The sequence below is a fragment of the Tachyglossus aculeatus genome, chromosome 26 (assembly GCF_015852505.1).
Source record: "Tachyglossus aculeatus isolate mTacAcu1 chromosome 26, mTacAcu1.pri, whole genome shotgun sequence".
Classification (NCBI taxonomy): Eukaryota; Metazoa; Chordata; class Mammalia; order Monotremata; family Tachyglossidae; genus Tachyglossus; species Tachyglossus aculeatus.
In genome coordinates this window covers 9,023,771-9,048,208 of record NC_052091.1, presented here as the reverse complement: position 1 = coordinate 9,048,208, position 24,438 = coordinate 9,023,771, and the positions used below count along the sequence as shown (strand labels likewise).

Here is a 24,438-nt window from a genome sequence, read left to right as displayed (position 1 = left end):
GCTATCCAACCTTGGCTGCACAGACTCTGTCCTCCCCTGGTTCTCCTCTTATCTCTCTAGCCATTCATTCTCAGTCTCTTTTGTGGGTTCCTCCTCTCTCTCCCATCCCCTTACTGTAGGGGTTCCTCAAGGGTCAGTTCTTGGTCCCCTTCTGTTCTCGATCTATACTCACTCCCTTGGTGAACTCATTTGCTCCCACGGCTTCAACTATCATCTCTACGCTGATGACACCCAAATCTACATCTCTGCCCCTGCTCTCTCTCCCTCCCTCCAGGCTTGCATCTCCTCCTGCCTTCAGGACATCTCCATCTGGATGCCTGCCCGCCACCTAAAACTCAACATGTCCAAGACTGAACTCCTTGTCTTCCCTCCCAAACCCTGCCCTCTCCCTGACTTTCCCATCACTGTTGATGGCACTACCATCCTTCCCGTCTCACAGGCCTGCAACCTTGGTGTCATCCTCGACTCCGCTCTCTCGTTCACCCCTCACATCCAATCCATCACCAAAACCTGCCGGTCTCGCCTCCGCAACATCACCAAGATCCACCCTTTCCTCTCCATCCAAACCGCTACCCTGCTCATTCAAGCTCTCATCCTATCCCATCTGGATTACTGCATCAGCCTCCTCTCCAATCTCCCATCCTCCGGTCTCTCCCCACTTCAATCCATACTTCACACCGCTGCCCGGATCATCTTTGTCCAGAAACGCTCTGGGCATGTTACTCCCCTCCTCAAAAATCTCCAGTGGCTACCAATCAACCTACACAACAGGCAAAAAGTCCACACCCTCGGCTTCAAGGCTCTCCATCACTTCGCCCCCTCCTACCTCACCTCCCTTCTCTCCTTGTACAGCCCAGCCCGCACCCTCCGCTCCTCTGCCGCTAATCTCCTCACCGTGCCTCGTTTTCGCCTGTCCCGCCATCGACCCCCAGGCCACGTCATCCCCTTGGCCTGGAATGCCCTCCCTCTGCACATCTGCCAAGCTAGCTCTCTTCCTCCCTTCAAAGCCCTACTGAGAGCTCACCTCCTCCAGGAGGCCTTCCCAGACTGAGCCTCCTCCTTCCTCTCCCCCTCCTCATCCCCCCGCCTTACCTCCTTCCCCTCCCCACAGCACCTGTATATATGTATATATGTTTGTACGTATTTATTACTATATTTATTTATTTTATTTGTACATATTTATTCTATTTATTTTACTTTGTTAATATGTTTTGTTTTGTTCTCTGTCTCCCCCTTCTAGACTGTGAGCCCACTGTTGGGTAGGGACTGTCTCTATATGTTGCCAACTTGTACTTCCCAAGTGCTTAGTACAGTGCTCTGCACACAGTAAGCACTCAATAAATATGATTGAATGAATGAATGAATGAATAGTGAATTGAGCACGGGCCTGGGAGTCAGAAGGACCTGCAATCTAAGACTGGTTCTGTCACTTGTCTGTGGTGTGACATGGGGCAAGTCATGTATCATTTCTGTATCTTAGTTACCTCATCTGTAAAATGGGATTAATCAATCAACCAATCAATGGTATTTATTGAGCACTTACTGTATACAGGGTACCGGGCTAAGCGCTTGGGAGGGTGCAACACGGTATAACAGACACATTCCCTGCCCACAAGACTGTGAGCCCCATGTGGGACAGGGACTGTCTCCAACCCGATTAGCTTGTATCTACCCCAGCACTTAGTACAGGGCCTGGCACATAGTAAGCGCTTAACAAATACTATTAAAAAATAAATAAATAAAAGCATCTGGGAAGACTTTCTTCTAAAAAGCACAAGAAAAATGACAGTGCAAACAGGCATTGAAACAATTCTTCCAGTCCTTTCCGGAAACAAGATGGCGTCTCCATGGGACCCGTCAAATGGGAGCAAACTCCCTAAAAGGTAACCCTACCTGCATCCATGCTGTGATTCATCTGGTGGTCACTGGTCTCTCCATCCTCACTCAGGTAGCCAGGGGGTGGGGTTTCTGGAAGTCAGTTTTGTTTGGTTCAGTGAGCTCCAGGGGTGGAAAGACCAAGTTCCAGGGCCTTCCGCGGCCCCTTCTCTCTCCCTCCCCACACCAGCATCTCAAACCACCCAACCTCCTTACCAACACACTCCAACCGTTCACCCCAAAGCCAAAGTGTTGACTCGGAGGGAGAAGCCACCGTCTCTACACCTTTCAGAGAGGGCCAGCCTTGAGGGTCACTCGTCTGTCACCAAGGCTGACTGGACCAATGTGGCAGTGGACCTCTTACAAAGGTTTTCTGACCCAGGAGGACTCAAGGGACCTCCTTGTCCATGGCAAGTCCTCAGCTACACTAAACACAGAGAGCCAGCCAGGGTCCTCGAATCCCGCCAAAGGGTGGATGGCGCCTTAGAACTTTCAACCCCCACCACGCTGGACTTAGAAAACAGCACAGAGCAACATGGCGGAGTCAGAAGTCTCCTTGCTGGCATTGTCTTCGGGCTCTGGCTTGTCCCAGCTGTCATGACTGTTCCAGATCTTGTCGCCGGCCCCACCTTTAAACTCTGGAGGCGAGATTACTTACTCACTACCTACCCGATGTGTGGAGGTGATCACCTAGGCTGTAAACACTGATACCCACCCCCCACCAACCCTTTCGCACTCCTGCTCTGAAGGTGAACAGGAGTCCAGCTTCAATGTAGACCAAGGTAAACGCTTTCCAATAGGAGTTTCCATAAAGGACAGAGAGAATGGGCTGTTGTGTTGGCTGAATAAAGGGCCAGTAATATAGTGCTGAAGCTTAGCTGGTCCTGTCCCATTCAGGATATGGTTCCTAGTTTACCAAAGACGTGAAAGAGGGGAGGGGATGGGATGATTCAGTACATCATCCCCACTGCTCTACACGGTTCCGGGGCCTTCCTACAAAAAAAGCACAGATTCACAAATTTACAAATTCACTAAGAGAAGGACCAAACGAGGACCTTCCATGCTGTGCCTGGGAGCCATAGGAGACGCACAGAGTAGGGTGGCTGTGCAACCCATCTTACACTGGACAATTGGGTTTAGATATGACACCAGATGCCCTGATTCACGGTACATTTTATTTCTGGTCCCTGGTCTCCCTCAGGCAAGGCTCCTGCCTCCGAATCCAATGACTCAGAAGGAGCATCCGCGTCCACGGGGGCCTGGGAGCCTTAACCCTAACAGCTCTAAGGTGAGAGAGAAATATATACAGAGAGAGAGAAAGAGAGAGGGTGAGGAATCCCTCAGAGAAACACTCTGGTTTGGGCAGAATTCTGCAAAGTGCTCCGTGTGATGTCACACAATGCTTCACATGTCGTCTTGTCGGCCTGCACGCTTGGTGTCCCCAAGCCCCGCCCCGTGGTCTCTTCCCGCCCCCTCTGAAAAGAGAACTGCTCATCACAGATACCTGGAATGTAATTGCCTTGGGGCTCAATCCCTGCGGGGAAATTAGTGTTCTCCGGGATGGAATGGCTGTAGTCATCTAACGGCGGGAACTCGGCCGGGATCTCTGTGTGCCTGGGCACCAACACGGGAGGTAGAACTACACCGGGGACAGAAAGCAAGAATGGAGCAGCTCAAGAGAAGAAGTTCGTCGCAGAGACATACCAATACCCACCGCCCGCCTTGGAAATGGGTAGGCAGCCCCACCTCCCCGCTCGGTTGAAATGCAACTTCAAACTTTCGAATGCTCTTTCTGGAATAATAAGATAAGAATGGTATTTGTTAAGCGCTTACTATGTGCTGTACTAAGAACCAGGGTAGATACAAGTTAATTGGGTCAGATCCAGCCCCGTCTCACGTGGGGCTCACAGTCCTAAGTAATAAAAATAATTGTTGTATTTGTTAAGCACATACTATGTGCCAGACACTGTTCTAAGCGCTGGGATGGATACAAGCAAATTGTATTGGACATAGTCCCTGTCCCACATGGAGCTCTTGGTCTTAATCCCCATTTTACAGATGAGGTCACTGAGGCACAGAGAAGTTAAGTGATTTACCCAAGGTCACACAGCAGACAAGTGGTGGAGCCGGGATTAGAACTCAGGTTCCTCTGACACCCAGGCCTTTGCTCTATCCACTAGGCAACCTGCTTCTCTAGAAGTGTGAGGGAGAACAGGGATTGACACCGCATTTTACAGATGAGGAGGCTGAGGCACAGAGAAGTGATTTGCCCAAGGTCACCCCTCAGGCAAGTAGTGAATCTGGGATTAGAACCCAGGTCCTCCGACTCCATGGCCTGTTGTGCCTTCTTCCAGTAGGCCATGCTGCTTCTCAAGAGCCTGGCAGCCGGCCAATTTGGGAACAGAGACAGACACTAGCTGAAATAGCTGGTCTGGACATCAGAGTCTCTGCTCTTGACCTCTGCCCCACCACCCCTGCCCCCTCCATGAATGACCCTTCTCCCCAGTGCTCAGCTCTGTGCTCTTCCCTGGTTGTCACTCCAGTGGCTGTCCTGCTGCCTCTCCTTCCCCTCCCCCCACTGAGCCAGTTATAGCCTGGGAACAGTCACAGGGCCATTCCTAGCCCTAGGCAGGCAGTGTCCACATCTACACTGCCTATCCAGATTCATTTATTCTCACTCCACTGCATTTTTTAAATGGTATTTGTCAAGAGCTTACTATGCACCAGGCACTGCAGTAAGTGCTGGAGTAGCTATAAGATAATCAGGTTGGATCAATCAATTAATCAATCATATTTATTGTGTGCTTACTGTTTGCAGGGCACTATACTAAGCACCTGGGAGAGTACAATACAACAATATAGACACTCTCCCTACCCACAATGAACTTAAAGTCTAGAGGGGGACAGTCACTGTCCTACATAGGGCTCACAGTCAATCTCCATTTTACAGATGAGGGAACTGAGGCCCATATTTTCATCTCCATCTCTCCCTGTTAAAGTGCCACTTCCTTCCAGTCAGGGAATGTGTCTTTGGCTACTAGATTATTGTCCCAAGTGTTTAGTGCAGTACGTGGTACTCAGCAGACTCTGGGAAACTTTGGCAACTACTGCTACTGGAACTATAGGAGAGAGGGAGGAGGGAGAGAGGGAGAAAGGGAGAGAGGTAAAGAGGAAGGGAGGGGAGAAGGGGACGAAGGGGAAGAAGAAAGGGGAGAAGGAGGGGAGAAAGGGGGGAGGAAGAGAAAGAGGAAGAGAGGGAGGGAGGAAGGAGAAAGGAAAGGAGGGAAGGAGGGAGGGAGAGAGGAAGGAGGGTGGAAAGGAGGGCATTTGGACATTTCCCGGCAGTACCTGGTGTCTCCACTCTCTGGTAATGATATGGATTCACACACACTTCATCCTTCTTCATGTTAAAGGCGTATTCGCACAATTCCATGGCCCGCAGCTCATGGTGGCTGTGAAGGTCAGGCCATCGCCACAAGCGGCAATAGATCACATGAGGGAGACCCTTCCGGTGAGACACCTGCAGCCGGCCATCTAAGGATCTGTAAGGCAAAGAGGATCCACAATGTCAGTTGCTGTTTTTTAATCCCCGTTTTCTCCCTGGCAGTTTCAACATGGGAAATTAGCAGGACGGTGTTCCTGGAATGTACCACTTCCTTCAGAGAGAAAAATTAGAGGCCAAGTGAGCCAAACTGATGGCTCAAGCGGCTGTTGGGCGGGGGAAGCGTGTGACGTGTTTGCCCACCACATAGCTACATGCGGACATGCCATTCTGTGGCAGTCTGGTCAGGTCACATGATCCTAGAATCTGTCTTCCTGATGCCACAACCTGCCCCCAAAGCCTTCACATTCCCCTCCTAGGGTGGTAGGGGTTCTGGCACCACGTCTAAGACAGCGGCCACAGCGGGGAGGGACAAGGTGTTGAAAAATCAAAATAAAGGGTATAAAACAGTGACTCTCCTGGCTGGCCAGGGAGACCATGGACTGGGGACTCAGAGGACAACTGCTTGTTCCATGTCCTTGGTCGTCACTTAACTTTTCTGGGCTTCAGTTTCCTCAACTGTAAAATGGGGATTAAATCCTACTCCCTTCTACTAAAATTGTGAGCCCTATGTGTACCTATTCCCAGCTCTTAGAACAGTGCTCGACATAGTAAGTACTTAACAGATGCCATAAAATAAAAAAATTAATGAAAATGAAGCAGCCAGTGCTACGTTAGTATGGGAGAAAGGACAGAAGCCACCTGAAAACTGGACCCTCTGGCACAAAATCAGCTCACTGACCATCTCCATACAATCACAGAGGTGAAAAATCAAAGTCAGGGACTCTTAAGAGTCAACAATCACCAATCATCCATCCTGATGCCCCCCAGAAGTGAAGTCATCAGGCGTAGAGAGCTTTGTCCTGTGATTAAAGTTTAAATGAGCAAGCAGGAGTTGCTCTTTTTTATGGTATTTGTTAAAAGCTTAATATGTGCCAGGCACTGTATTAAGGGTGGAAACCAACTAATTATCACAGCCCATTTCCCACAAGGGGCTCCCAGTCTTATTCCCCCATTTTACAAGTGAGGGAACTGAGACAAAGAGAAGTGAAGTGACTTGCCCAAGGTCACACGGAAGACAAGTGGTGGAGCCAGGATTAGAACCCAGGTCCTTCTGACTCCCAGGCCATGCTCTACCCACTAAGCCACTCCTCTTCCAATGCAGATGCTTCCAGATCCCCCTGTTTGACAGACTCCTCTCCAGCTATGTGGGAAGTCTAGGAGGGAGCAGAGTGGGAAGAGAGTCCGGCACGGTGCAGCCCAACTCTGCACCCATGACCACTCCGACTGGCTTGAAGGAGCCTAAATGTCACCCAATCAGCCCCAGCAAGGCTACCTGGGTCAGAACACCATCCTTTTAGGTCATTCGACCTCCTAAGTGATTCGACTTATTTCCCCAACAAATGCCACCTTAAAATGAGGTATCGGTAGCAATAATAGTACTTATTGAGGGACTGCTGGGTACAATACACTGGACTGCTGAACTGGGAAGCAGCGTGGCCTAGTGGAAAGAGCACAGGCCTGGGGTCAGAGGACCTGGGTTCTAATCCCAGCTGTACTGACAGACCTAGATGCCTTAGTTTCCTCAGATGTAAAATGGAGTTAACAGAGAAGTAGGGAGAGGGAGGGAAGATGAGGAAGAGGGAGGGAAAGTGAAGGAGAAGTAAGGATGTGAGGATTTGTTCTCTTCTATAAAGGGATCTAGGGGTGGGGACCAGGGAGAGAATCATTCCTGAGGTGAGTCCCTGGCCAGGAGAGTCACTGTGCCCAGGGCTCAAGCTTCAAGTTTCCCTCACTTCCTGGCCCTCGTGAGCCCCAGCCAACATCCTGGAGGAAAGTCCTGTGATACCCGGGCGGCTCACTCCTCCATCCTGAGGCCAAGGTGCAGGTTCCCCCAAATTACTCATTTCACTGATGCACGTTCAGAAAAAAAAAACCAAAAAACACGCTGGCTGCCCCCTCTCAGGCCTGGGACCTCTCGTTATCACTTCCTGTACAAAAAGGCACGGAAATCGGAAACTTTCTCTTACAACATCCATTTTATGAAAATCCCAGATGCCTTGGGCTGGGCTGGCCCGTCCTCTGCTTTGAGCAGTGCTGCCATTCCCCTAGAGAACACCGGCTGAGGCCTGGGGTGTGCGGTGCCTAGGGGGAGGATCTCCCCAGACTTTGAAGGTTGACAGAGAAGAACAGAATCTTGGGGTCATCCAGCCCAGGGTCTTGAAAAACCTTCAGGGTAGGAAATTCACCAGATACGAATTGGTCCTCGGTGAACAGTTGATAAGACAGCATGTACCACATTAATGGCGAGACAATAAACCGACACGTTAGAACTAAGGCAAGCCTTTTCATGAAATGAAAAGAAAAAACTACCAAATCATTTCATGGAGCAGATGAGAAAGTGATTTAAAACAGGCTGCCTCAATGCGCCTCTGAGACCTTCCATTTAGAGGGAAAACTTGGGCAGGTCTCACTTACAGAGACCTGGGGTAAAAGCTGAGCCCTATAAAAGCTGAGCCCTAAACTCCTCAAGATGAGGTGAGAGAATAAGGGCAACTGCTCACTTTGAATTTCTGGCTCTAGACTGTGAGCTCGTTCTGGGCAGGGAATGTATCTGTTTATTGTTACGTTGTACTCTCCCAAGCACCTAGTATAATGCTTTGCACACAGTAAGCACTCCATAAAAATGTTTGAATGAATGAATGGCACAAGTGGCCCATAGCCAAAACCATTAACCCCTGCCTGTTGTATCTCCAGCATGTTCATGGGTGCCTAAAGGTTTTTTTTTTAATGGTATTTATTAAGCACCTACTATGTGCCAGGCACTGTTCTAAGCGCTGAGGCAGATACAAGCTAATCGGTTGGACACAGTCCATGCCCCACATGGGGCTCACTGTCTTCCTATCCATTTTACCAATGGAGTAACTGAGGACAAAAATACACAGCAGACAAGTGGCAGAGCCGGCATAGAACCCAGGTCCTTCTGACTCCCAGGTCTGTGCTCTATCCACTAAGCAACACTGCTTCTCATGGACTAATCCAGACCTATGGCACCAAAGAGGGCAGAACTGGGGAAGGCCAACCCACACATTCCTACACCTGAGCCTATGGTACAGGGACTTCACATAACACTTTAGACTCTAAGCTTGTTGTGGGCAGGAAACAACTACCAACTAAACAACTGCCAACTCTGAAGCAGCAATGCCTAGAGCACAGACCTGGGAGTCAAAAGGACCTGGAGTCTAATCCTGGCTCCGCCACTTGTCTGCCATGTGGCCTTGGGAAAGTTATTTCATTTTCTGTGATTCAGTTAACTAATCTGTAAAATGGGGATTGAGACTGTGAGCCCCATGTGGGACAGGGACTGTGTCCAACCTGATTAGCTTGTATCTACTCCAGCATTTAGAACAGTGCCTGACATAGTAAGCATTTAACAAATATCATTATTATTATTATTATTACGCTCCCAAGGCTCTGCACATAGTAAGCACTGAAATATCATAGATTGATTGATTATTCTAGGGAACTATGCTTCCTCACCCTTTGGGTAATCTTCTCCCTAGTCAAACCCTAATCCTTTTCTTAGTTTCCTCCTAGGCAAAGGGACCAGTCAAAGCCATTTCAGTCTGAACAATGGGTGTGGGCAGGCAATGTTACATTTCCTGCTTTTGATATTTCCTCCAAGTCTTCCCTCTTCCCTCATGGGCAGGGAACATGTCTTGCGACTCTGCTGTACTCTCCCAAGTGCTTCGTATAGTGCGTTGCACACAATAAGCACTCGATAAATAGTACTGGTGGATGATGGATGTCCTTGGGTGGCCTAGTGGAGAGAGCATGGAAATGGAAGGCCAAATTTCCAGATTCTAGTCCCAGCTCTGCCAGTGCTAATGATAATTGTAATAATAATAATTGGGGTCTTTTTTAAGTACCAAGTACTTCAGCAGTGGGATAGATATAATACAATCAGGTTGGAATCAGTCCCTGCCCTCATGGGGCTCACAATCTAAGTTGGAGGGGGAACAGAAACTGAATCCCCACTTTACAGGTGAGGAGACTGAGGCCCAGAGAAACCAAGACCCTCTTTTACCGGGTCCCTCACAGCAAACAAGAGACTGAGCTTTTTCCACTACTTCATGCTGCTGGGTGACCTCAGTCAAGTCCCTTGGCCTCTCTGGGCTTCAGTTCCTGCAAAATGGGGATAAAACATCTGCTCTCCCAAACACTTAGAAAGGGCAGTGCCAGTAGTTGATCTGCTTACCTTGTATTTTACCCTAGGGCTTGGCACCAGGTAAAACTACAGTAATAATTATAATGGCAATTAGGGTCTTCTCCTCAACTGTCCCGAGGAGAGCAAGAAAAGATTTGGGGAGCCTTATTCATTCCCACAGGGGTTTGAATCGTCAGAATAGGCCTCGGGCTTGTGGGTTTTGTTATTTTAAAAAAATCTGAAAATAGGGGCGTTTCTGCTGTGGATTTGATTCAATTGTTAAAGGCTGCACATACAACCGGAGGCCAAGGAGCAGTGGGGTCTAAATTTTAAGTAAATATAATAAATAAGCCTTAATACTGGGCTAATGGGAGTCTCAACATGTTCTACTTAGAAAGGCTAGCTTACCTGCCCTGTGCCCCATACTGCTTTGTCCAAAGCTTGCCTGTTTGTGCAAGTGTCCATGTGTATTCTCATTCTCATATTCATTCTCTCCTTCCCTCTCCCTCTCATTTCAGGAGTCAGGAGTAATGGTTCCAGTCATCTATTTCACCAGCCTCTCACGTCCCTGCCTCAGAACCAAGAACTCTTCCCACACCCAAGAGCATGCTGACTGGAATCCCTTCCAGCACCTTTCTCCAGCAGCTCCCTCAAACTCCTTTTCAGGAGGCTTTAATCCTTCAGGACATTTTCCATTAGCTGTACCATCTCCTGTGACAGGACATTGGGTTTCCTCCCATGAGCTCTGACCAGGACCCAGGAAGTTTCCCAGAATGGTGGGGAGAGGGGACCCCAGAGAGATGGGAACACACCCCAGAGTCAGAAGCAGATGGAGAAGGTGAGCCCCTGCTGCACAGATGAGTTTTCTACCCAGGGACTGTATCCTCTTTGCCCCTCCACTCAGCCAGTTGGCAGTTTCTCCATCACCTCGCCCCCTCCTACCTCACCTCCCTTCTCGCCTTCTACAGCCCAGCCCGCACCGTCCGCTCCTCTGCCGCTAATCTCCTCACCGTGCCTCGTTCTCGCCTGTCCTGCCGTCGACCCCCGGCCCACGTCATCCCACTGGCCTGGAATGCCCTCCCTCCGCACATCTGCCAAGCTACCTCTCTTCCTCCCTTCAAGGCCCTACTGAGAGCTCACCTCCTCCAGGAGGCCTTCCCAGACTGAACCTCCTCCTTCCTCTCCCCCTCTTCCCCATCCCCCCACCTTACCTCCTTCCTCTCCCACTCATCCCCCTCCCCATCCCCCCGCCTTACCTCCTTCCCCTCCCCACAGCACCTGTATATATGTATATGTTTGTACGTATTTATTACTCTATTTATTCATTTTATTTGTACATGTTTATTTCATTTATTTTATTTTGTTAATATGTTTTGTTTTGTTCTATGTCTCCCCCTTCTAGACTGTGAGCCCACTGTTGGGTAGGGACCGTCTCTATATGTTGCCAACTTGTACTTCCCAAGTGCTTAGTACAGTGCTTTGCACACAGTAAGCTCTCAATAAATATGATTGAATGAATGATGAATGAATAAAGCAAAAGACAACTGGGAAGCCAAAAGTTTTGCCTAAAGTGTTTTGGGAGAGATTTCAGACTAGCTAAAGCCTGTTCCCAGAAAGATCATTGACTCACGATAAAGTATGCTGCATCTCAGAACGCCTTTCTACATTTCTCCAACTGTCTTAATCTACTTTACATATGATGGAGTCTCCAGTTATAAACCACAGATGAGCCTCAGGGTCAGGAGCTGGCCCAAAGGAACCCTCTAGACTGTAAATTCGTAACAGGCAGGGGATGTGTCTGTTAATTTTGTTGCACTGCATTCTCCCAAGTGTTTAGTGGAGTACTCTGTACATAGTAAGGGCCCAATAAATACCACTGATTGATTATAGTGTTTAGGGGTTTTTATGGTATTTGTTAAGGGCTTACTATATGTGGCAAACACTGTTTTAGGAGCTGGGGTAGATACAAGTTCATTAGGTTGGAGGTAATCCATGTCCCATGTGGGGCTCACAGTCTAAGCAGGAGGGAAATATTCATATAAACCAATGGGCGGAGAATAGGAATAAAGTAGAAGGTTGAAGTAAAAGTTTTATTATTTATTCTCTGCCAATTGTATTTTGCATTGGAAAATACAGCAGGGAAGGGGAGGACAGTGTTATACAGTGCTTGGCACATAGTAAGTGCTTAACAATTACAATAATGAGAATAACAGTCTTCCTCCAATATCTGGAGTGAAAAATTACAACAAACAATTATTTTCTCCTCTCTCCAATGAATTCTCGTAGCATTGTAAATCAGGACAGTGACTTCCTAAAAATGATCACTCTGAAGTTAATTGTTCAAACACCTTTTCTTTTTTTTGCCATTTCCTGGCATAAACTCTAACCAATGACTGCCCTACTTTCTCCCCTCCTCTTCACCAACACTTGCTGATAAAGTCTCTGTAATTTGTCTTGGTATCCTGTCCTCTCCCGAAAGCTCTTTGTCTGAAAAGACAAATGGATTGTGCAGCAAGAAGCCTAAAGATAACACATTCGTATGTGGGGGATAATCCATCAACTGGTGGTATTTATTTAGTGCCTCCTGAACATGGAGCTCTGTATGAAACGCTTGGGAGAGTACAAGGCCCACGTTCCCTTCTCTCGGGGAACTCAAATTCTACTGAGGGAGACAGAGACAAAAGTGATTTATAAATCACGAGTGTAAGCCGATGGAAGAGAAACTAGTTTAAGTATATACCAGGATGAAATACAGTAATTGAATATACACATTAAAATACAAATATTCATATAAACCAATGGGCGGAGAATAGGAATAAAGTAGAAGGTTGAAGTCAAAGTTTCTCTCTGGGAGTTGGTCAGGGTATGTAGGCATCTGCCTTGTTTGAACCTCTGAACTAGACAATTTTAGACTTGTAGAATACCCATCCGCAAGAGCTCTTGGGAGGTCATCTAAACACGCCAAAAGAGACGCTGCCTATTTTTTCCTGAAAGAGCTTCGGGATAGAGACTCGCCAATCTCCCTTCCTAGCCCTGTCCAAGTTGTCATCACCCTGAGAGTCAAGAAGTTCTTCCTTACATCTAGCTAAAATCTCTCCTGCTTTAGTGAGCTCACTGTCTTTAGTTCAGTCCTTGGGGTCATGGAGAACAGGAGGCGCCCCCATTAAAATGCTTCACCAAAAACACCGCTTATCCTTCTCTTCTCAGAAGAGAACTAACCAGTCCAGGTAGGAAGGAGGACAGGTATTCAATCGCCCATTTTACAGATGAGGCACTAAGAAGTGAAGTGACTTGCCTAAGGTAATACAGCAGGCAAGTGGTGGAGTCGGCATTAGAACCCAGATTCTCTAAATCCCAGGTCCGGGCTCTTTCCCTTACGAATAATAACAACAATAACAACAACGGCATTGGTTATGCACTTACCATGTGCGAGGCACTGTACTAAATGCTGTGGTGGATACAAGCAAATCAGGTTGGACACAGTCCCTTCCCACATGGGGCTCATAGTCTCAATCTCCATTTTACAGATGAGGTAATTGAGGCCCTGAGAAGTGAAGTGACTTTCCCAAGTTCACACAACAGACAAGTGGTGGAGTCGGGTTTAGAACCCATGACCTTCTGACTCCCAGGCCTGTGCTCTATCCACTGCACCACATAATAATGAGTGGTATTTGTTAAGCGCTTACTATGTGCTAAGCACTGTAGGGGAGGCAAGTTCACATTTTCACTTCTCCAAATCCTCTCCAATTTCTCCCCACCACTTTTTCCCTTTCAGCCACCAAGCTGACTGTGGTATTTTGATAAAAAGTGTGGCCAATTAGTGCCCATTCTACTGGAAGCCTTCAAGACAGACATCATGGGGGCAAAGTCTGATTGCTTCGCAACTAGATAACATCTATTGCTCTCTTGGCATCCTGTTCTGTTACAAGGAGAGCAGATTACATTTATTTGGCAGGGTCTGCTCCTCAAATAGCCATGCTGATTGCTTCCTTGTGAAGCAGCATGTATCTGGGAATCACAGGACCTGGGTTCTAAGTCAATTATATTAAGAATAAAATCCAGAAGTGTTACAGGCACCTATTGGTTGGAGCTCTTTGTGAGAAGGGAATGTGTCTGTTTATTGTTGTATTGTACTCTTGACACAGTGAGCGTTCAATTAATACGATTGAAAGAATGAATGAACAGATACAAAAACCAGTAATACCTTTTGAGTTCTCTCCCCTACACCTCCCAGTGGGTTTACTCATAAGACGCCCTCGGCAATTAACGGGGTGAAGGGCTTCTAACCAGACCCAAGCCTAGAGGCTGCTAAAAATATCAACCTGGACTATTGGTTATAGTCCAGGCCTGGGAGTCAGAAGGACCTGGGTTCTAATTCCTGCTGGGTGACCTTGGGCAAGTCACTTCAATTCTCTGTGCCTCATTCCCTCATCTGTAAAATGGGGATTAAGACTGTGAGCCCTGTGTGGGACAGGGAATATAACCAACCTGATTACCTTCTATCTATCCCAGCACTTAGTACAGTATCTGGCACAGTAAGCGCTTAAAAAATATCATAAAAAAAATCAGCCCAGGCTCTTGTAGAAGCGTCTGGCTTTTGTTCATAAAGAACTAATATTTGGATAACAATTTGGACTTTCCCTGAATTCTGGCCAGCACATCATAAAAAATGACCCTTGTTGCATTTTGCAGCTTGAAAACTAAGCCTCTGCCATTCCTTTCCCCTCCATTTACTCAGCATCTTTGCCTTTTCCAACAGCTGTTACATTTTAGAGCAATTTAAAAAATGAGGGAAAGAGAGAGAAAGAGAGAGAAACCAAATTTCTGAGGGTGGGGGTTTACATTGCAGGAATACACCTCTGGATCGTATGGGCTCCTAATGAGATCTTAGTCAGTACCCCATTTTTACGGGGTAATTTACCTCATCCACATTTATTATGCCCTTGGCGGTATTTCTTCCCAACCGGAAAAATAACCCATCCTTCGATTTCTCTGAGCAGCCTCTCACCTTCATAAATTCTTATTTCACTTTTCAATATGGTATTATTTACTGAGTGACCGAGTGAGAGTGTGGATAGCTCAGAACAAACCATCAGCACCTCTACAAAAACAACCCTGGTGCCAGTCCTGAAGCGCCGCCCAGCTACATCTGATAAAATGACTCCCTAGGAAATGAAACGTATGGGGTCAAGATCCTAAATGTTTTTGGCATCAGGCTGGACAGTCATTTTGCGGGGAAGCTTTCTGTTTACCTCATATCCCCAATAAGTCTCTCCCTCTCCTTCCCCACCAATCTCTATCACAACAATATTAATAAAATGTTTCCCAGCAACTCCCTCTTCCATAGTACCTGCCAGTGATAGGATGCATCTTCTCCCTCTTAAATGTCAGTGGCCTCCACACCAGTAATAATGGCCTGGGAGTCTGAGGACCTGGATTCTATTCCCAGCTCTGCCACTTGTCCACTGTGGGACCTCAAGTCACTTTGCTTCTCTATGCCTCAGTTGCCTCAGCTGTAAAATGGGGATTAAGAGTGTGAACTCTATAAAGAATAGGGAATGCGTCCACCCTAATTAGCTTACATCTACTACAGTGTTTTATACAGTGCCTGGCACAAAGTAAGCATTTAATGAATACCATAAAAAAGAGGTGGGGGTTGGGGGTGGGACAGTGAATGTTCTTGGGTGTGTAGTCATATACAAAGTGTGCTAGAGACTCTCCCTCAAAGATATGCACAACTTGCTGGTCCAGTCTCATCACCACCCAACTATAAGCCAACTTATAACCTTAAATGCACCTTTGGGTTCTCTGGACTAGAATCAGAGTTAGAAGGTCATTAGTTGTAATCCTGGATCCACCAGTTGTCTGTTGTGTGACCTTGGGTAAGTCACTTTATTATGGGGCTCAGTTACCTCATCCATAAAATGGGAATTGAGACTGTGAGCCCCATGTGGGAAAGGGACCGTGTCCAATCCAATTTGCCACCCCTGCACTCAGTGAACTTAGCGTTTACCCATGAACTTACAATGAACTTAGCGTTTACCCACAAGTGCTGCAGATAGATGGGTAAATATAAATAAATACATACTTGCTCAATATGAATGATTTGCCCTGGCAGGAAAATTGAATTTCTGGGGGCTGAAAAATCAGGGTGTTTCCACGGGCTAAATTAGCAGGGTGACCCAGTGGAGAGTGCACGGGCCTGGGAGTCACTTCACTTCTCTGTCCCTCAGTTACCTCATCTGTAAAATGGGGATTGATGGTGAGCCCCTTGGTGGGCATGGACTGTGTCCAACTTAGCTTGTATCTACCCCAGAGCTTAGTACAGTGCTTGGCACAGAGTAACCACTTAACAAATACCATTAAAAAGACCCCTATAGAAATCACAGAAGAGATTTCACCAACCAACTCCACTGGGTAAACCTGAAGGTGCCATCTGTGTAACACAACAGAACCTCTTCTCCCCACTGCAGATGAAGTTTATAGAGAAAACCTCTTGCTGTACTGGAGGTCTAGCCCTTTATTTGTTTTCTAGCTCTATCTGGGGAATGCTGTACTAAGCTTGGCAAAGTTTATTTGCTTTTAGCTCTGTGGGTGGTGGGGACGGAGGGAGGTGAGGGGCAGGGACAGGGAGGCAAAGAATGGGGAGAGAGGGCCTGGATGAGATATGGAAGCAAAGGGAAAGATGGAGGTGTGGGGAGGAGAAGGCAAGGGGGAGAAGATGGTCAGGGGAAAGAGGTAGCTCCAAAGTTTGACATCCTGTCAGTGTGTGAAATGCCTGGACTACCTTGGCAGGCTCTCGGTATTGCAAGCCAACGAACGTCACGGTTCCCCCCGCGAAGGGCTAATTCCTCAGAGCTGAGGGTTTCCCCCCTCAGAGGGGCTCTGAGGAGGTGGTGGGGGGCTGGGAAAGGGGGGGAGAATGACGCAGATCAAATCCCCACCAGAAATCATCCTGCAACTCCCAGTCACTCCCACAGACATGGAGGGGAGGGCTTTCCAACCCGGAAGGCCGAATGGGCTCGGTGACCTCCAGCGGGGCCGGGGATCGTTCCTCTGGGAGGCCACCGGGTGCTACCCGGTCCTCGTGGCTCCTACCGCCTGTGGGATTAAGCACAAACTCCCAAAGTGGTGATCTCCGCAGCTCTCCAGCCACAGGCCCCATCTTGTCCTCTGTTCCGAGTTTTCCCCATGTTTCTCCAAACCACCAGTGTCATCCCAGCTTCCCCCTCTCGAGTACTTACTGCAGTGACACAAATGTATCTAGACTCATGGTGATGGTTAGGGATGCCTTTGGTTAGAACTGTACCTTCTAACTGGCCTACTTTCTCTAGCAGCAGCAGCAGTGGGAGAAGCGGCAGTGAGAGCAGCAGGAGCGAGAGGAGCAGGAGAAGGGAGAGGAGCAGGAAGAGGAGCAGCAGCAATAATAGAAGTCGCAGCAACAAGAGGAGTGCTTGCAATTGTGCAAGGGTGTCAAGAGCAAGAGGAGCAGAATCAGCATGAGCAACAGCAAGAGGAGCAATAGTGGAGGCAAGAGCAATAGGAGCAGCAGCAATTAATCAGTCAATGGCACTTACTGAGTGCTTAGTTAGCAGAGTACCACACATAGCGTTTGTGGGAGTACAATACAAAGGAGTTGATAGTCCCGTTCCCTGCCCATAGTGAGGAGCAGCACAGCCTCATGGATAGAGCACAGGCCTGAGAGTCAGAATCATAATTATAATAATGATGGTATTTGTTAAGCGTTTACTATGTGCCAAGCACTGTTCTAAGCACTTGGCTAGATAGAAGGTTTTCCCACATGGGGCTCACAGTCTTAATCCCCATTTTACAGATGAGGTAACTGAGGCACAAAGAAGTTAAATGACTTGCCCAAGGTCACACAGCAGACAAGTGGTGGAGGCGGGATTAGAACCCATGTCCTCTGACTCCCAAACCCGCGCTCTTTCCACTAAACCACACTGCTTCTTAAGGAACCCAGAAGGACCTGGGTTCTAGTCCCAGATGCCCAATTGTCTGCTGTGTGATCTTGGGCAAGTCACTTTTCTTCTATGTGCCTCAGTGCCCTCATCTATAAAAAATGGGGATTAAGACTGTGAACCTCATGAGGGACATGAACTGGGTCCAATCTGATTATCTTGTATCTACCCCAGAGTTTAGAACAGTGCCTGGAACACAGTAAATGTTTAACAAATACCATAACCCCCACCCCCAGCCCTATCACCAAAAAAAAAAATGAGTTTACAGTCTGGAGGGGGAGAAGGACATTAATATAAATAAATAAGATCAGCAGGAGCAGCAAAAGTAATTGTTATTTATCAAGTACCCACCAAGTGCATTCGTATGAATATCTTTCTGTCATACTAATGTCTGTCTCTCCCTCTAAACTGTAAGCTTGTTATGGGCAGGGAACAAGTCTGCTAATTCTGTTGCATGGTATCCTCCCGACCGCCTAGTACAGTCTTCTGCACACACTAAGCATTTCAATAAATATAACTGATTGAATGATTGCAATGTACTCTGCTAGGAACTTGGGAAAGTACAGACAGAAGTGACACTATCCTTACCCACAAAGGGCTTACACCCTATGGGGAGACATACCTATGCGTATTTACAAGTACAGTCATCAGGATATTTAACTGAATGTACAACTGAATAAACCTAGATACCTAAGTGCTGAGGTTTGATATAAACAAACAAGTCCTAGAGCTGGCTGGTGGTTTGATACAACTTGAGAAGTTGGAAAACCTCAAATTAATATTTATATTGGTATGGCCATTTTAATTTTTCCCAAGTACTTTCCCATGGGGCCTAGTGCAAAGATCCCAGGCCTTGGAGTCAGAGGACCTCCAGCACTTAGAACAGTGCTGGGCACACAGTAAGTGCTTAACAAATACCAACTTATTATTATTACACATAGTGCTTGGGAGAAGACAATACAAAGGAGTTGGTAGATACATTCCCTGCCCACAATGAGAAGCAGCAGAGAAAGAGTAGAGAAAGACCATGGCCCTAGTGGATAGAGCATGGGCCTGGGAGCCAGAAGGACCTGGGTTCTAGTCCCAGCTCCCCAATTGTCTGCTGTGTGATCTTGGACAAGTCACTTCACTGAGCCTCAGTTTCCTCATCTGTAAAATGGAGATAGAATCCTACCCCCTCTTGGTTAGACTGTGAGTCTCATGTAGGACAGGGACTGTCCAACCTGATTAACTTGAATCTATATGGTGCCTGGCACACAGTAAGCACCTAACAAATACTACAAAAAACAAAACAAACAAACCAAAAAACAATAAAAAAATCCCTGGTAGAGTTAAAGAGGAACAGGTATTACTTTCCCCATTTCACAGATGAAAAAAACTGAGGCCCAGAGAGGTTAAGGAGCTTGCCTGAGGTCACACAGCAGGCTGGAGGCAGAACTGGGACTACAATCCGGGTCTCCCAGCACCCTGCTCTATTCCACATTGACTGCTTCAAAGACCTCATGTAACCCCTCAGGGACTGTGGCATCTACCAATTTACCTAAACATCTCCTTATTTAAGAAAAAAATTATGGTACTTGTTAAGTGTTTACTATGTGTCAGGCTCTGTTCTAAGTACTGGGGTAGATACAAGCTAATCAGGTTGGACACAGTTCCTCCCACATGGGGCTCAAAGTCTTAATCCCCATTTTACAGATGAGGTAACAGGCACAGAGAAGTTAAATTACTTTCCCAAGGTTGCACAGCAGACAAATGGCAGAGCCGGGACTAGAACCCATGACCTCTGGTTCCCAAGCCTGTGCTCTTGCCATTAGGCCATGCTGCTTCCCGGAACTTCAATGAGAAGTTCCTTAAGTAGCCCAGATCCTCAGAACTGTGCTGTGTACTTGGAATGGTGATCTGGTCATTGGGATTCTTCCAGGGTTTCAAAAACTGGATGAGAAATAGTGGCTCAAAAGAAACAGAGCCCCCTCTCCACTTGTACTAGTGTTAAAAAGACCCTCTTGGTTTTCAAACACGTTTTTAAACCACAATTAAAACACACACATACACCTCTCTCTCTTTCTTATGGTATTTGTGAAGCAATTAATGTGTCAAGCACTGTTTTAAATGCTGGGATAGATACAGGTTAATCAGGTTGGACACAATCCCTGTCCCTCGTGCGACTCACAGTTTAAGTAGGAGGGGGAATAAGAGCTGAACCCCCATTTTGCAGTTGAGGAAATTGAGGTACAGGGAAGTTAAGTAGCTTGCCCGAGGTCACACAGTAGCAAGTTGTCAAGCCAGGATTAGAACTCAAGTCTCATATTCTCTCTCTTCTCCTCTCCCCCACCCCCCCACCAGCCACTTTCCTCCAGGTGGATGGCAGATAGAATGAATTGGCGAGTAACAATAATTTGATCCCAACAAATTGCTCAATTTCCAGGAACCTTCAGTGCAGCAATTTTCTTCTCCCAGAGACATTTGCTGGTGAAAAATTCAATCTGAGCGCAGTTGATCCCCTATCTTTAAAGGTCACAGCCTGAAGAGCCGTATAATGGAGACCTTGCCAAGCCCACTGCCCCCATGGCCTATAATTATGTTTTGATTAGTTGAAGGGAAATGCTCTTTTGCTGCCGTTTTCCTCATTATAGGGTCTAAAGAAGCTCACTTGGTAGATCACAGGTAGTTTAAAAAGTGGTAATTAAACTCAGTGGGTGCAGAAGCTTCTTTTCAGCAGTCTGAGTAATGCGATGTCAGCTGTTCTGCACTTTCTTTGCAGGAAAGACTTTGTGGACATACTAAGGCTCTTTGCACATTTATTCTCAGGAAATTATTTCTTCAGTGGCTCAGAGCATGAGCAGAGTATTCATTCATTCATATTTAATTGAATGCTTACTGTGTGCAAAGCACTGTACTAAGCGCTTGGGAGACTACAATATAACAATAAACTGACATATTCACTGCCCACAACGACCTTACAGTCTAGTGGGGGAGACTGACGTTAAGATAAAGAAATAAATTACAAATATGGACATAAGTACTGTGGGGCAGGGGGTGAATAAAGAGAAGTTTCCTCCTGCTTGAAAATACTATGCCCTTTTAGGACAGAGTCCAGAAAATTATTTCCATCATTCCATTGCTGTGCTTCTTTGAGAGCATCAAGTTGATAAACTGAGAAGTAGCATAGCCTAAAGAAGCAGTGTGGCCCAGTAGATAAAGTACAGGCCTGGGAGTCTGAAAGACATAGGTTCTAATTCCGGCTCTGCCACCCGTCTGCTGTGGAACCTTGGGCAAGTCGCTTCACTTCTCTGGGCCACAGTTATCTCATCTGAAAAGTGGGGATTAAAACTGTGAGCCCCATGTGGGACATAGACTCTGTCCAACCTGATTACCTGTTATCTACCCCATCTCTTAGAACAGCACCTGCACAGAGTAAGTGCTTAACAAATGCCATTAGTATTATTATTAGAAAATACACTTAACTTGATATGAAGTGGGATGGGGAGCAGTTTGGGCAATGAAGGAAGAGAAGACAAAATTGGGACTTTCAAAAAGCCACTGTCTGTTCACAATGAATGCCTCAAACCTTAAAAAAATAAAAACAATTACCACTCAAAGAAATAATGATATCTGTTAAAAGCTTACTATCTGAGAAAGATGGTACTAATCGCTGGTGTAGATTTCAAGTTAATCAGTCTAGATACAGTCCCTGTACCACAATGGGGCTCACAGTCTAAAGAGGAAGAATTTAATTCCCATTTCCATTTGAGAGATGAAGAAACTGAAGCACAAAAGAAGTGAAGTGATTTACCCAAGGTCATGCAGCAGGCAAATGGAAGAACCGGAATTAGAACCCAAGTCCTCTGACTCCCAGGCCCGTGCCATATCCACTAAGCCTTGCTGCTAACCAAGAAAACCCCATCATAACCTGAAAAAGTAATTTTCTCCTCTGCTGCAGTTTCACGTGGCTTGGAGGTGGGGGGTGGGGTGTGAACTGCACAATCCACTCAACTCACTGAGCAAACAAGTTTTATTACGTGACTCTTAGTCATTCTGTTTTTCACTTTCTTCCACAAAGAAGAAATCATTATAGCAATGAGCAGCAAGCAGGCTCACTACATCCCATTCTCTCAGAGGGCCCCTTCCCAGGCTCTAACCTCCTGACCTCCACCGGTTTTTAATGAATCAGTCCGGTATGAATCACTTCCTGGATGAAGACTGCTCTTTTTATTTTATTTAATTTTTTTTTAAGAGCAGATTCTCACAGACTGGAGCAAGGCAAGAGCTGACAAGGCAGGCCTCCCACGGCCCAAACAGACCTTGAAGTTTCTCCAAAGAGTTAAAAGAAAGTGCCAGCCATGAGAGGTGTTTGATGGGGTAGGGGTGAGGGGGGGATGGAGAGGGAGAATGGAGGCAGAGAGCCATAGAGAAGAAATGTAATTTTACAAAAACTCTAGCATTATTGTGGTGTTTTTTTAAACTCTGACTTTGTGTCAAGCACTGTAATAAGCACTGGGATAGATACAAGTTAATTGGGTGGGACACAGTCTCTGTCCACACGGAGATCACGGTCTAAGTAAGAGGGAGAACAGGTATTGAATCCCCATTTTACAGAGGAGGAAACAGGCACATAGAAGTGAAGGGACTTGCACAAGGTCACACAGCAGACAATTGGAGAAGTTGGAATTAGAACCCAAGTCCTCTGCCTCTCAGGCCCGGCTCTTTCCACTAAACCACTCTGCTCCTCTAATCACAAAGCCACAACCCCAGGCAACTAGGGACCCCAGAGCTATGAAACATCAAGATAAGACCACCCCTCAAAGTGGGGAGTTCATCTCTTAATGGCCCAGAAGAGAGGGCCATCAGACAATTCAGGAAAGAAAAACATTGCAAAAGCAGTTCTGTCATTTAACTATCCTAGCTCCAGCCAGTTTCCAAACTCTTGGGAGGATTCCAAATATTCCTAATTTACCCCTGACCAATTCCAAGCAAGCTGGATGGAGAGAGGGTATTTGATCAGTCTGTCCTGGTTGGCCAATACTCAGCCAAAAGGCGACCCCAAGAAATATAATTGGGGGAATAATAACAATGCTGGTATTCACTAAGTGCTTACTATGTGTAAAACACCAAGCTAGATGCTGGGGGAAAATCCAAGATAACCAGATCAGAATCAGATCGAACCCAGTTCTAGTCATCTCACAAACTAAGAGGGAGGGAGAGCAGGTTTCTTCTCCCCATTTTATAGAGGAGGAAACCGAGGCTCAGAAAGGTTAAGTGACTTGCCCACTGTCACGCCGCAGAGCAGGGGTAGAGCTGGGATGATTTGTTGGGGCTGAAGTCAGGATTCCTTTTCTACTAAATACATTCCTATGAACAGCTTGGTCAAAACTTGGCTTCCACGAAAAAGCATCAATGTGAAAACAGCCCTGAATCACTGTCACCCCCTCAGGAAGTCCAAGGGCCATCCTCTTGGTTAATGACACCGATGCATGAATCCGTGAGGTTCCCATCCAGGACGTGAGAATCGCCACTGGACCAAAGGTATCAGATCTCTGGGGCGGTTTCATTTAACTTTCAGCATGGGAGCCTTACTGCACAGCGATAGCAGATTCACTGAGTTGCTCTTGGATTTGCCCCCTTTATTCACCCCCTGCTCAGCCCCACAGCACTTAGGTCCATATCCATCATTTTTTTATTCCTATTCACACGTCTCCTCCTCTAGACTATAAGCTTGTCATAGGCAGGGAGCTTGCCTACCAGCTCTGTTATAATGTACTCTCCTAAGTGCTTAGTATGGTGCTCTGCACACAGTAAACACTCAGTAAATACAATTGATTAAGTTCACATCCATCTTGAAACACTTCCAGGAAAAATCCAGGGGCCAATACTAATGATCATGGTATTTGTTCAAAGCACTTACATGCCAGGCACTGTACTAAATGCTGGGGTGGATCCAAACAAATCGGGTTGGACACAGTCTCAAATCAGGTTCTAGTCTGCTGTGTGTCTTGGGGCCTACTTCCCCTCGTGTACTCTCTCCCAGCACTTAGAACAGTGCTCTGCACGCATAGTAGTAATAATAGTAAATATTATTACTACTACTTGGGTAAGTCACAACTCTCTGTGTCTCACTTTCCTCAACCATAAAATGAGACTTAGATACCTGCTCTCCCTCCCGCAGACTGGGAATTCCATGTGGGACAAAGACTGTGTACAATCTGACTACCGTATACCAACCCCGGTGCTTAGCACAGTGCTTGGCACCGAGTCCATAAGTGCTCAATAAATAGCTTCACTATTATTAGGGACACCTGCTGGGCCTTCCCCCACCTTGGGTCCTGCAAGGTTTTTATCTACTTGACCTCCCTTATCTTACCTCATTGATTTCCTACAATTTACCCCTCACAATTCGCTCATCTAACACCAATCTAGCCCCTCACCAGCCCCTTGGCCCACATCCTCCCTCTAGCCTGGGATTCCCTCCCACTTCATATCTGACAGACCACCACTCCCCACCACCTTCAAAGCCCTCCGAAAATCCCATCTCCTGCAAGAGGTCTTCCTCAACCAAGCTCTCATTTCCCCTCGCCCTCCCTTCAGAATTGCATACACCCTTGGGTCTGTACCCCTCAAGCACTTTGATAATCACCCCACCCTCAAAGCATATCCTTATACTCTGCCATATCCCCTATCTTTAATTTATTTTCAAGTCCATCTCCCTCTCCAGACTACAAGCTCGTTGTGGGTAGGGATCATATTTACCAACTCTGTTATAATGTATTCTCCCAAGCACTTAGTACAGTGTTCTGTCTGGTGTAAGCACTCAATAAATACCACTGATTGATTGTGGTCTG

At 46.8% G+C, this 24,438-nt stretch overlaps 1 protein-coding gene and 1 long non-coding RNA gene across 3 annotated transcripts in view; one reads left to right on the top strand and one right to left on the bottom strand.

Moving 5' to 3' along the window:
• Nucleotides 1–24,438, bottom strand: part of SMAD3 (SMAD family member 3) — a 133,753-nt gene that overhangs the window by 23,719 nt on the left and 85,596 nt on the right. The window contains exons 2-4 of one of the 2 annotated variants that reach the window (XM_038767128.1): nucleotides 5,224–5,417; nucleotides 3,380–3,514; nucleotides 1,894–1,968 (exon numbers count right to left, since the gene is read on the bottom strand). In XM_038767128.1, coding sequence (XP_038623056.1) covers nucleotides 1,894–1,968; nucleotides 3,380–3,514; nucleotides 5,224–5,417 — 404 coding nt within the window. The remainder of the gene's footprint in view (nucleotides 1–1,893; nucleotides 1,969–3,379; nucleotides 3,515–5,223; nucleotides 5,418–24,438) is intronic. The other variant, XM_038767130.1, reaches the window with a different exon arrangement.
• On the top strand, nucleotides 3,510–16,991 carry LOC119945885. Its single transcript, XR_005456340.1, has 3 exons — nucleotides 3,510–3,607; nucleotides 10,142–10,461; nucleotides 16,961–16,991. It is a non-coding gene; the product is annotated as an uncharacterized LOC119945885 (long non-coding RNA).